The sequence below is a fragment of the Protobothrops mucrosquamatus genome, unplaced genomic scaffold (genome assembly GCF_001527695.2).
Source record: "Protobothrops mucrosquamatus isolate PMUCROS unplaced genomic scaffold, P.Mucros_1.0 scaffold4246, whole genome shotgun sequence".
Lineage (NCBI taxonomy): Eukaryota > Metazoa > Chordata > Lepidosauria > Squamata > Viperidae > Protobothrops > Protobothrops mucrosquamatus.
The window spans coordinates 20,865-35,103 of NW_015390165.1; the positions used below are offsets into that span (position 1 = coordinate 20,865).

The following is a 14,239-nucleotide window of genomic DNA, read 5'->3' on the forward strand; positions in this document are numbered from 1 at the left end:
AAAATTAAATATTAGTTCAATTCTGAACTGAAATGTCCAAGTTTCAGTTTAATAAAGAAAAACACTAAGAAAAGAAAGCATACCATTTGCTTATTTTTAAAACATTATTTAATTTCCTTAACCGTAGTAATGAAAGTAATAATAGTAATGAAATATTTACAAAATAAATGATTATATAGAAACTTTTTTTAAAAAAAACTGAACTCCTTTTACTGATTTGCTCTCACAATTTTCCAATTTTTCTTTTCCCTTATTTTCCCTATTTTAGAATTCATAAATCCTATACAGTTTAAAGTAGTGATTCTTGTTGTTTTTAATCTTGTAGCACACTTCTGCTGATGGATATTCTGAATCTCATATCCAACCCACAAAATCAAGTAGTCGACAGAATATACCACGTTGTAGAAACTCAATCACATCTGTAAATGAAGAGCATCCACATATTGGGAACTATCGCTTATTAAAAACAATAGGAAAAGGAAATTTTGCTAAAGTGAAGCTGGCTAGACATGTTCTTACAGGTAGAGAGGTAAGTTTCTTTAGGCTAGGCTTGATAACTATTATTTTAGTTGCAAAATATGTGTCCAATATTTTCATTGTTAAAAATAAAATCCAGCATATAAAGGTGTTTTTTTTCTTTTTACCTATCTGCAGTATATATACTTGAACTTTGTTCCTGAGGTGTGGCAGCTTTGTTAGTACCATAAGACATATAATGCCAGCAGCTCTGTGGGCAGATTTTGGTCTATCACTATATTTTTGTAAAACAGTGTATGAAAATGTTTAAAGTATAGTGTGGGTGGAAGAGAAAGAATTCCCCTCTTGGCTTACATATCCCTCTTTTTCCTGATGAGATTTCTAAGTTTTAAATTAGAAATAATGTCACCTAGGAGAAAACAAAGTTGAAAATATTCAAGACAAAAACTTGTCCATATAATGCAATCATCTTTTGCAGCCTTCTGACAAGCAAAGTTAATGAGGAAGTCACATTCACTTAAGTTAGTATTATAACTTACAGTTGCAGTGATTCATTTAACAACTGCAAGAAAGATCATAAAATGGGGCAAAACTCATTTAACAAATGGCTTGCTTAGCGACATTAATTTTGGGCTCAGTTGTGGTTGTAAGTCAAGGTTTACCTGTATGTGTGTTCTATAAATGTGCTTTCTCTGTTATCTCTCTCTAGTAGTATTGTGGCTCATTATTGAAAGAATATACACTTTGATAATTAAGAATTATATCTGAATGGCGTCAGTTTCTGCCTAAAATAAACAATTCTTACATATTCTAAAAAGTTTGTTTGTTTAGTTAAAAAAAGTTATTTTTTGTCTTTCCATCCTTAGGTTGCTGTCAAAATTATAGACAAAACCCAGTTAAATCCTACCAGTCTACAAAAGGTAATGTTTCTGTCATAATACATTATCATTTTTGATTCAAGAGTCCAACATCTTATCTTATCTTCCTTCCTTCCTTCCTTCCTTCCTTCCTTCCTTCCTTCCTTCCTTCCTTCCTTCCTTCCTTCCTTCCTTTTTTCTTTTCTTTTCTTTTCTTTTCTTTTCTCATACAAGATAACTGAAAAACATTGAGAATAATAGTATGCTTGAATTGCTTGTAAATTAGGTTGAGAATGACAGCTACATCCTGATTTAATATGGGAATAGATGGTAATAACTAGTTGACTTACTGTAGGAGAAAAAGAGGCAGTGCCGGGGGGGGAGTCAAAAGAGGACTCAGCTTAGAATTATTGCGTGTCCACAAATTCTCCAAGTCCAGTTCCCCTGGAGTTCCATGAACACTTATCTAGCCCCAGTTTATTACTGACTTTTATTTGATTAGATTCTTGTGTATAGGCTTGAGCAATAAATCCTCCGACCTAGAATTTAAGTGTGATCTTAATTTGCTGTTCTTGATACTTACCTTCTAATACTGAACTATTTTGGAGAATTCTCTCTGCTTCTGTTGAGTAACTTAACAACAGGCTGATCTGAGGGTCAAGGCATGACTTTAGCTTTGTGAGGTGGGATGGACTGAGACAGAGTGACTGGCCCAAAGTCACCCAGCTGACTTTCATGGCTAAGGCGGGACTGGAACTCACAGTCTCATGCTTTCTAGCCTGGTATCTTAATCACTAGACCAAACTGGCTCTCTAATTTTTAAAAAGATATTATTCCAAAAGAGTTTTTAATGGTCTGCTTGCTAAGGTACATTTGACAAGAAATGTAAGTGAAAGTTGATGCTTTGTTGATGTAGACTGTGAATAATGTCAGTCTCAAAATGTTGATCTGGTGTACAATTTCTCTTATAACGAAAATAGTTACTTTAAAAATGCAGTTATTGTCAGAAATATTGTCTTGTCATTCTAGTATTTAGCTAGGCCACTATTAGGTTGGAAGTGAGCTATCAAATCTGAACATAATCATGACAGGTATTTTTCAAAATGTGGTTTGAAATAGCTTCTGAGTAGTGAACTGCTATATAGTGTACTGCAGCCATTTGGATACATTTGTTTGACGATTTTTATGGGCATGTCTACCATGTCTGGTGATCGTATGAAGATCAATCATACAGTAAAATTTACATGTTAATTTAAATGGTTTTTTATTAGTCATCTCACAAATCCCCTTGTTTTATCTAAATTAACCTTTTATTAAATTCCTTGAACTGGTAAGATAATATTAATGGACTTTTTTTAAAAAAAGTTTCAACTGTTTATTGTCGCCAAACTGTTTCCATGTTGATTTATATTTGCACACTATTAATCTTGCTTTGTTGATTTGAGGTACTGCTGCTATACTGTTGATTTGAAATGCTTCTGCAAGAAATGATAATTTTGTGTAGCCTAAAAAACATTTCTTCATTTCTTTCTCTTGATTTTCTTATTATTGTGTTTTTCATATGAATGGTGTAACCAATCTGAAAAACTGATAAGATCAGTTCCCTGTTAAACCTCAGATAGTAGCTGAATGTGGCAGGAAATGTTAGAAAGTCATGTACATTTGTATTAATTAGAACTCAGAACTGAAAAGATATTGACAGTAAAGCTGGGTCCATTGAAATCAGTGTGAAAAGTTAGAGATCATTAAAGGTAAATCCAGTTGATTACACTGAGAATAATATAGCTGATTTTATAAGAACAACTTCCTATTGCAGTAGTATACTAGGTTTAAACCAAACTCCTAAATTCTTTTGATTTAATTTTAGTTACATTTTATTAAAGTTATATAAACATTATTCAGCTACATGGTTTTTTTAACAGCTGTTTCGAGAAGTACGAATAATGAAAATACTGAATCATCCGAATATAGGTAGGAATTTTATATTTTTCTTGTACATTCAATTTATTTTTTATAAATTATATTTGAACTTTGGAAAATCTTTGAAAAAATAATTAGTACTTAGTTTTGTGAACAAGATTATTGTACACAATTTTTAGATTTTTAATAAATATTGCTTTTGGCTTCTAAAGAATTCATGCTTTCCTAAGTAAAGCAAGCATAATAATTATTCTGGAAATAACTACTTAATTGTAAGACTATAGTAGTAAGGATGCAGATAGTTTAATTTCTGCATAGGCAGTGAATTTTCTAATTGGTTTTTCAGCTTTGCCATGGCAGAACAGTCTAAAAATCCAGTTTTGGAATTCCCTTAAATAATCAACCGTTTATGTCATTACATAGTAAGGGCTAGATTATTTCCTTGAAAGAAGCCCCCCCTTTTTTTTAGAAACAAGCACTTTTTGTTATATATATGATTCCAATGCTTGCTTCTCTGTCCCAGCTTTTTGCCTTCAAAAATGTCTTCTTGCTAATGTAATTGGCAAAGTCTTAATATCCAGCATGCCAATTTAGAAACATGTAAGTGTAAAAGCTTGGCCCTAGTCTATGTTCTGCCACTTTTGGTCTTGAAAGTTTCTCTCTGCTGAGCACTGAAAAGAAACTGATTACAGAATTGTAATTCAAATTCTCATTGTGAAAACATCTATAATCAGGATTGTAATTCTGGGCTGATTAGCATAGTAGTTAAAATAATATAGTAAGCTGTGTATCAGGAATTCCTGGTTCAAATTTTGCTGCTGTGAATTCACTAGCAACTTTAGGAAGCCATTTTCTCAGATTCAGTGTTCCTCACCCAGCCATAAACACACAGCAAAGATAATACATTCCTATAACTTACTTTCTGGGATTGCTACAAGGATTACAGTGAAATAATGCATGCAATGTGCTTTGAATCTTTATATGCACTATATAAATACTATTATTTATTATTAATTTATGAAAATGTGATAGTGGCATTTATCAAAATGGACTTTAAAAATTTGTTTTAGTGAAAATTAATACCACTTCATAATGAAAGTGTGTAACTTTCCCTTTCTGGTTTATGTGATGACAATTCTTCTGGCTTGTAAGAGACAGAACAATATTGTTCGAGAGACAAGTTATTGTTTCTGAATTGACCGGAGGGCTTGTTTCATACAAGGTACCCACATTGTTGCATAGAGGATACGGACCTCCAGCTCCTGCTTTCATCAGAATAAGCAGGATGCTAAAGTCTTGTCAGCTTAAACTCTTCCATCATCATAGTCATTTTGGTGATATATTCCAGGGCATGGTCCTTGTGGTTCTTAACAGTTCTGCTGCCTCATTTGGGAACTTGTCTTACTTCAGGTGAATCAAAACAGGCACCATTCTAATCCAACCTAGTTCTAGCAGAATAGTAAATGGTTTTGATTACAAGAGCCACATCTGTAGAACTAAACTATGATTTCAGCATGCATTTCTTCATATGTGATGTGAATAAGATACATCAATTTAGAAATGAAGTATTTAATTTTGTTTTCAAATATTCTTGGTTGCTTATGGTTAGGCAATTTATTGCCATTTTTATCTTGCAGTTAAACTATTTGAAGTTATTGAAACAGAGAAAACATTATATTTAATAATGGAATATGCTAGTGGAGGTAAGTTAAGGTTCTACTTCTAATGTGTGGAATATGTAATGCAGATGTTAGTGGGGATGGAGAATTGTGAACATTTTTTGAGCTTACTTACTGGAAGTTGTTGTTTTTTTGGCTATTGTTGATGGAGGTTGTTTTATGCTTTGTGTCTCTTAGAAACAAGCTGAGCTACAACCTAGTTTTCTATAGATAATGTAATGAATCCCATTTTAGGCTTTAACTGAGGCCTCCTCTGATATAGAGTCTTCACAAAAAAATGTTATTCCTACAGATAATTAGTTTATGAGGGGGAAGAATACTCTCCTTACCTTCTCCCTTCAGTATGATATCAAATATAATTTTTAATATATCTGAATATTTCTTTATTGGAGAAAGTATTGCCATGTGAACTTCTGTTTACATTTTTTTGCTGACATCTGTTGGATGTCAGCAAAATTGAATTGGATGTATCATGTTTGTTGCTTATTTGTCTACAGGTAGTCCTTGACGTATAACCACAATTGAGACTGGAATTTTGATTGTAAGTCAGGATGATGGTAAATTGAGGGACCCATGTAATTGGACCCAATTTACAACCATTTTTATAGTGGGACCTGCAACCAGTCATAAATGTGAGCCGGTTGCCAAGCACCCAAAATATAAGCATGTGACCATGAGTGTGTGTGTGAATGTGACATTTTACAACAGCAGGAAGTGCTTTAGGAGTTGTAAATTATCCTTTCTGAGACTATCGTAACTCCACAATGATTGTTAAATGACCAGTTGTAAGTCGAGGACTACCTATATTTATTTGATTTACATAGTCTGCCTTTCTATCCTAGTGAGCATTCAAATCTACCAAGCATTTCTTTTTTTCTTTTTGCTTCGTTACTTAGAAAGTATTAAGCCATGCAAACTGACCATTATATATGTAGACGGGTAGGCAAAGCTAATTAAATTACCAACAAAGGAATTTCATGCACATATTTGAAGGTTGAGACTTTTTTCATTGAAGCATTCTTCTAAAAAAATGATACAATTAGTAGTACTAAAGATCAATTTGTTGACCATTACCATTTGTTCATAAAAAATATAGCTTTCTTTCCAACAAAATATACTCTGAATAGAAATTTTATTTTATTATAGGAAGCAGACACATGGTTTTCTCTATGAATCAATATAAAATGAAAAAGTATTATGTTTTAAGGACAATTTAACTATGTCTGAAACTTAATAAGTACAGAAGACATTTTTCAGTCATTAGTATTATACGGTGTGATAATGTTAAATTTATTTTAGGAGAAGTATTTGACTACTTGGTTGCACATGGAAGAATGAAAGAGAAAGAGGCCCGTGCAAAATTTAGACAGGTATGAAATAAATAAAAAATACATACTTTCAAATAAAAATAAGTTTGGCTCTTAGTTTCCAAATGGAATTTCAGATAGTAAAATTAATTTTAATTTTTTTTATAAAAAAGAACTTTTGGATCAGCTTATCTTTAAAGTAAATATTAATGTGTTGCAGGTTTGAAAAACATCTAATAAACAAGAAATTAATTTATCTCTTTAAAATTTTTGCCATTTTTTATTATGCTGTGAATCTTGAAAACCTTTGAAAATGAATAGATATTATAATTTAATAAATTATATTTACAAAAGAAGTAGAAACAAAAAGGGATCAAGCCATGTTTGTTAGCATGCTTACATGCTATGGCAGTGGTGGCGAACCTATGGCACGGGTGCCAAAGGCGGCACTCAGAGCCCTCTCTGTGGGCACACGCACCGTCGCCCCAGTCCTAGGCCTTCAGATGAGTTTTATAAAACCTTTTCACTTTAGGCCTCCGCCGCCGTGTACAAAAAAAAAAGGTTCAATCAATCAGTCAATTTCAACTTCTCGCGGGAAAAAAAAAGATCTTGCAAAGTTGGAATTGATTGATTGAACTTTTTAGTCCCACCCAGTCTGCCATTACCACCGCAGCCATGCCCACCCAATGGGCCACACCCAACCAATGGGCCACACCCACCCGGCACCCAACGATGCATAAATGGGTTTTGGGTTGCAGTTTGGGCACTCGGTCTCTAAAAGGTTCGCCATCACTGTGCTATGGTATCAACTCCTTTTTCTACCCTCCTGTCCTCATCCAACGTCTGAACCCTATTCCTAACCTTCTTGAGTGGCAGATCCACTGTTAATGTATTGTTGCCATTGACTCTTTCTCAGTTTTGTACCCACTACTAAACTCCTGCTCCTTCCAACCTCAGTCTTCAGAGAGTGTGTGACTTTTCCATATGGATAAATGATTCATCCTCAAAAATGCAATAAAATCAAATGTTTTATAAAAGGGAGGCCCTGAATATCAATATAGTACACATGGTAGCAGAATGAGGACTTTCTCAAACAGCCAATTTGGCACAGGAAAAATCAAATCAGGAATGGCTTCTAGGAGTCAGTGAATCTTTGGCAGCTTCCTGCAATTGGCTCCCAGTATGCCTTTCTTAATCAACATTTTAACATAGTTCATAGTGACTTGGTAATTGTATGTATGGCTACCACATAATGTGGATGACATTAAGTGCCAGACAAGAATGGATGTGGATATGGATGTAGATGCATTTATGTGGATAACAATAAAAATACTAACACTTGAATGGGAGGAGTGTATTTTTGACCTTGAGATTTTGGGGAAAATCTCTTGCATCTTTACACCTCTTTGGATTTACCTGAGGTTGATTGAAATACTTGCTTAAAGTATTATACAAATTATGCTTGTCTAGTTTTCAGTGTATCATGTAGCCTCCTTTAGGAAAGCTACAGTTGTACAAAAAATCATTCTCTTCCTTCAGTGGCAACTCATTGCATTCCTATGCTTGAGTCTAGAGCAAAGAAGAGGTTTCAGCCCCTCTGACTGTTGTTTAACTGCATTAAAGTATGAGCATAATGATTGAAATATTAAAATTATAGTTTTAATCTAGAAAATACATTAATTGACAGGATTTGAATTTCAAAAGCTAATAAGGCATAATAATTCTAGTTAAAAGTATTGCATTCCAAAACATCGGAACTAGCGAGAACTAAAATAATTGAATCTGAATCATTATGATATAAAAAGCCACTGACTAAAACCTCTTCTCTGCCTAGAATTCGTTAACCATGATGGGTATCTGGATGAGGAATCATTGTACTGACCTGCAGCTTCTGTGTTGCCCAAGCCAGCTCTAAGGTTAATGTTAATTGTGATTTGATAAAGCAATCCATATTAGAAAACCACAATTGCAAAAGTTGATAACTAAATGCAGCCATTAAATGATTAATAAGCCATTTTTATTTTTCCTACCAGCCTCCTATCACAGTTGACATTATATTACAATATGTATAGACATGTTGTAAGCATTATATAAAGTTAATATTGCAGATTAATTTGAATGCCTTACAACTATACAGATACAATTATTGTTAGGATTGTCCTTATGTGTTATTTTACTAATAAAGACAATGATATTTCAGATTGTGTCTGCTGTGCAGTACTGTCATCAAAAGTGCATTGTTCATCGTGATCTCAAGGTATGTTAATGTTTCTCTTTAAGCATTGAAACTTTGATAGAACAAAACAAATAAATTTGTGAACAAGATTTTAGAGCTAGATTTATGAACTAGATTTAGATTTTAGAGTTAGATTTGGATTTTCCAAATGGTCTTCATCTTCATCTCACATCTTTGAGAAAGTAATATTTATTATTTGAATGTATGTATGTTATATGTAACAGATTTAATGCTGATTTTAAAGAAAAGTTTGTTTTCCTGTATTTAATCTGTAAGTGTTAAATAATGTCCCTTTCTTGCTTATAGTAGGAGTGTGTTTCATGTGCTTTTTAATTATGGGCACAAACCTGTGTCTAGTTTCTCCATGTGCACTTTTGTTATATTAATTTGTATGCCTCCCAAGTCCCTCTTTCACTGTCACTGAAATAGCTTCTTTTAGTTAAAGGTCTTTTTCATGTCTTTTATTTATTTAGGTCATTATTTAATAGTATGTGTGTGGAAACACAATCATATACAGCAGAAAACCAACTGTTTAGGCAGTCCTCCATGATCTGACTAAGCCACTGCTGTATATTAGTTTAGTTTCTATTTCTCGTATATCTCTTTTTACATGCCTTGACTTGAGCAATGACTTGTGGATGTTTCCTATCAGCAGTATCACAAGCAGAGCTCTGTCCTAGCATATTACAGTTTAGGTGCAACAAAAACTCAGGCTCCGACCTATTTAGAGCCTTAAGTCAACTGAAAAGTACAGGTAAAGAGGCAGTTGGTAGAGTTGATGGAAAATAAAATTAATCTGACACTCAGCAGTACCATTCTACACTATTTTGAAAGGCAAATCTGTGTACTACACATTGCAAGAATTTAGATGCAAGGTTATATGTCCAGGTTCCTCTTTGTCTGATATAATATTCTTCCTTTGGAGTTTATTCATTTCTCAGTGTAACATTTTATAATATCTGGTAGCTCAGCCTTCTGTCTCCTTTTGTGTGTGTGTCTTCTTCAAGTAATTCTAAAAAGTTGTTCTGAAGTTCATTTCTCCCTTAAACTGAAAAGAATCTTAAGCCTTTGCACATATCAGCTATGAACTTCCTTTTACCCCTGATCTACAGATAGTCCTTGACTTACCACCACAGTTGAGCCCAAAATTTCTGTTGCTAAGCAGACATTTGTTAAGTGAGTTTTGCCCCATATTGCGACCTTTCTTGCCACAGTTGTTAAGTGAATCACTGCAGTTGTTAAGTTAGTAACACATTTGTTAAGTGAATCTGGTTTTCCAGTTGACTTTGTTTGTAAGAAGGTCATCTTTGGATGATCTTATGACCCCAGAACACTGCAACTGTCATAAATATGAATCAGTTGCCAAGATTTGAAGTTTGATCACATGACCATGGGAATGCTGCAGTGCTGTAATGATTGTGAAAAACGGTCATAAGTCACTTTCTCCAGTGCCATTGTAACTTTGAACGGTCACTAAAGCAAAAAAGCAATCTAATAAGTATCGTGCACTAATTGAATAATTGAAATAATTAACTTAGAAAACATCACATTAGAAGAGTGCATACTTTTAATAGTAAAAGATGCAAACATTTGAAACTAATAGTTCTTACATGGTATAAATCTTTAAAAGAAAATTCAGACGTGTTTTTGTTATGTGTGTACATGTGTCCTTCAATCAGTAGAAATAGGGATAACAAAAATACTGATCTTTATTGTTTCTAAATACTGCACTATTCATTTTGGTTTATGTTTTCATTCAACTATATGCTGACTCTAAACTTAGAGAGTTCTGTAAAGCACTATGAAGCTGTATATAAGTCTAAGTGCTTTTGCTATTTGTCTAGAATGCACAATAATAATTTTGAAAAAGGAAAGGCTATTGAGTGTTATACTTTTCACAAATCTCACTGATGTCAGTTTGATATAAGGTTGCAATCAAGTTGGCAGCTTTGAAATATCAGAAAAGGGGAAAAACAGCACATAATTGAATTTATTATTTGAAGGATGGACATTTGACATTCTAAATGTTTTATATTCTCATAGAACGCACAGTTCTTTAGATTAAATAGTTCTTCCACTATTCATGGTATAAAAAACATTTTAAACGTGGCTAAGTATTTGATTTTTCTCTCCTTTATAGGCAGAAAACCTTCTTCTTGATGGAGACATGAACATTAAAATTGCAGATTTTGGTTTTAGCAATGAATTTACTGTAGGCAACAAACTGGACACTTTTTGTGGAAGCCCTCCATATGCTGCCCCAGAACTCTTTCAGGGAAAGAAATATGATGGCCCAGAAGTGGATGTTTGGAGTCTGGGAGTCATTCTTTACACTCTTGTCAGTGGATCATTGCCTTTTGATGGTCAGAATCTAAAGGTAAAAATAATATCTGAAAAAACTAAAATTTAGTTTTTGAAATTTTTGCCTTAGTATTTGATTTATTTTTTTTTGCTTGGCTTTCAAAAGGAATTGCGAGAACGTGTATTGCGTGGAAAGTACCGCATACCATTCTATATGTCCACAGACTGTGAAAATCTACTGAAAAAACTACTTGTGTTGAATCCAATTAAGAGAGGGAGCTTAGAAGTAAGTTCTCTGAATATTTTCTTGTTTATTAACCCATTTCAGTGGAATAAGTTAAACCCCGGGGGGGGGGAATATTGCTATAATTTTCCTTGAGACCCTAATCTAAATGTATTAGCCTTTTGTGCCAAAGCCATGCTTGGTCTTTAAGTAATATTAGGGAGGTTGTACTCCAAAACATGGATGGAATGAGCATAGTAATTAAATTGGATTTAATTAGCTTAAACATAATTACAGATTGCATTAATTAAATACTTCTAATATAACTATTCTTCATGTAGTTAATAATTTCTTCTTTGACTCACAATACAAATTGCAGTGAATGGCAACTTTTGGAGAAGTTCTGACTTTTGAATGTATATGGCTGCAATTTAGAAAGACCTGTTTTAAAACAAAGTACTGTATGTCATCAGACTTAAAAGGTTTGGGATAAATATATTCATCATGGAGAACAGTTGTCTATGATACAATTGTTTAAGTTGTGAAATAGATTTATCAAGATAGGTCCACTGAGTTCTAATGGTCTTGTAACTATGAGTATGATTGCAGTATGTTAGCGAATTTATTAGACAAAAAGATTTTTTTTTTAATTTATAGTAAAAAATGTTTTACAAAAATGTTACTTTTATTAAGGAAAATAATGTCTAGTAGTCATTGATTACCCTTGTATTAGAGACAGCATGGCTCTCATATTAGTTACTAGAATACAGGCATAAGAGAGGATTATTGATCCCAAGATTTTTTTGAATGGAAAGTATGCCTCCATCACTGAGGTTCATCTTTTGTTCAGAAATTTGTCTGTACATATTATATGGCTGACATAATTTTTGGACCTAAGGAGTGGTTTTGTCTTTTCAACCATTGTTAAAAATAGTGCCTTTATGATTTTAAATGGGCATAGAATTAATTATTTTATGGCTACTTTTAAACTATATATTTAAATAATATGAATCTTGTTTCATTTAATGAAGTTCCAATACCTTTCCCTCTAAATAATTCAGTGTAATTCCATTTTTCAATTTTGTTTATTTTCAAGCAAATTATGAAGGACCGGTGGATGAATGTCGGTCATGAAGAAGAAGAATTAAAGCCATACACTGAACCTGAACCAGATTTTAATGACACTAAACGAATAGGTAACAGTTTTAATCTACCTGTTCATTGCTTTTTACGTTCTCCAAGTATTACTTACAGTATTTCTGTGCTATCTGATTATAAATCTGATATGATTGAAGCTAATTCATATGTCTTGCTCGAGTCTCCAGAACACCTTTTTTACTCCAAATTATTCATCCTCCACTCACTTTTCATAGAAAACATGATTTGCATTTCCTTTCTTACTGCAGTGGTAAAGACATATTTGAAATATGATCTTGAATGGTAATTTGGGGACAAATACTTCTGTGTTCAGCTATACTTTGTGCTAAAAAAGTATAAATTTCGGCTAGGATCCATGAATAGAGGACACTAAACAATCATCAATATATCTTCTTTCATTTTGTTTTCTATCTTTTAAAGTTCTTAATTCTATGAAGATTTAGATTTGGCAATACATTTCATAGAATATGGGAGAAATTATGAATTAGCTGACTGGTTAGATATTTTTAAAAAGAGTTGTGATCTGTGGAGCTCTGAAACATGTTGCTGGACAACTCAATGAAAAGTACGAATATTTCAAATAAATAAAATAGAAAATTATATATAATTAGTTCTGTCCGCAAAATTATTACTGGTATGGATGAAAACAGTACATTAGGAAATGCCCTTATGTTAACCTAAATATTTCAGCTAGTCTTATCAAAAAATAAATTCTGTTTTTTCCTCCCTAGATATAATGGTCACCATGGGTTTTGCAAGAGATGAAATTCATGACTCCGTAGTAAACCAAAAATATGATGAAGTAATGGCTACATATTTGCTTCTAGGGAGAAAACCACCTGAGGTAATTTGCCGTTATTTATTTTTATTTTTACCTTTATTTTAAATTGTTTTGCATTTCTAATTTGAAGAGATAGAATATATCTAGGTTTGTGCAAACTTTTGAAAAGGTTACTTTGTAAAATGTTTTAATAGGAATAAAGCACCTCCTCTTGAAATATTAAGGGAACTATCTCTCTTAGAACAGCTTAAAAGGTTGTTTTTGGCCCCGTGGATGTGTGGGTATGTGTATACATAGACAAATATTCTGCTTCATTTTCAGGAAAATAAAGGATTTGTACGTAGAAATGTGCAGACAGCCAGGGATAACCTTGGAAGTAGCTGCACAAGCCTTTCAAATGATGTGGAAGTGCTTTGTATTACCCTAATCTCCCCATAGCATTTACTAACAAGCAAAACAATTCTTTGAAACTCACAGGGTGAGAATTTATACATTAGCCATTTTAAAAAACTTTTGCTTAATCTATGCATGCAGTTGAATGAGATGGGGATTTGCTTCTTCAAATCCAACTTTCATTTCTATAGAGTGTCACAGGGAATATCATGATTAGTATAATTCTGATCTCTGTGGGTATACTTAACAATATTTGAATATCTTTTCCAAAGCTTTCGTGGGTATTATACTAAGTGCTAGTCTGTGGTGTATTTTTTGACTCCTTGTTCCTGTATTGTTGATGGCTAATTCTAAGAAGGAGAATAACAGAATAACAGAGTTGGAAGGGACCTTGTCCAACCCCCTGCTCAAACAGGAAGCCCTATATCATTTCAGACAAATGGTTGTCCAATCTCTTCTTAAAAACCTCCAGTGTTGGAGCATTCCGTGTTGGAGTGGCTGTGGTTTCCGGCGTCACGTCATAGCCAGTTGGTTCCATCTCTGGCTATCGGGGGCGAGTCATTAGCTCCCGCGGAGAGGGCCCGCAACCTGGGCGTCCTCCTGGATGCTCGGCTGTCTTTAGACGACCATGTGACGGCCGTGGCCAGGGGGGCTTTTTATCAGGCACGCCTGATACACCAGTTGCGCCCCTTTCTGGATCAGGACGCTCTACGCACGGTCACTCAAGCCCTCGTTGTTTCCCGCCTGGACTATTGCAATGCTCTCTACATGGGGCTCCCCTTGAGGTGCACCTGGAGGCTCCAGCTAGTTCAGAATGCGGCTGCGCGGGGGATTTTGGGGGCCTCTAGATGCTCCCATGTAACACCTCTCCTGCGCGAGCTGCACTGGCTGCCGGTGGCCTTCCGGG

At 34.0% G+C, this 14,239-nt stretch overlaps 1 protein-coding gene across 1 annotated transcript in view; it reads left to right on the forward strand.

Annotated features, from left to right (window-relative positions):
* The first annotated feature begins 337 nt into the window (after positions 1-337).
* MARK1 (microtubule affinity regulating kinase 1) overlaps positions 338-14,239 on the forward strand; it is a 33,045-nt gene continuing 19,143 nt past the window's right edge. The window contains exons 1-10 of the mRNA XM_015828109.1: positions 338-529; positions 1,344-1,397; positions 3,257-3,305; positions 4,892-4,957; positions 6,233-6,303; positions 8,441-8,497; positions 10,617-10,853; positions 10,944-11,063; positions 12,097-12,196; positions 12,890-13,002. Coding sequence (XP_015683595.1) covers positions 3,278-3,305; positions 4,892-4,957; positions 6,233-6,303; positions 8,441-8,497; positions 10,617-10,853; positions 10,944-11,063; positions 12,097-12,196; positions 12,890-13,002 — 792 coding nt within the window. The 5' untranslated portion in view covers positions 338-529; positions 1,344-1,397; positions 3,257-3,277. The remainder of the gene's footprint in view (positions 530-1,343; positions 1,398-3,256; positions 3,306-4,891; positions 4,958-6,232; positions 6,304-8,440; positions 8,498-10,616; positions 10,854-10,943; positions 11,064-12,096; positions 12,197-12,889; positions 13,003-14,239) is intronic.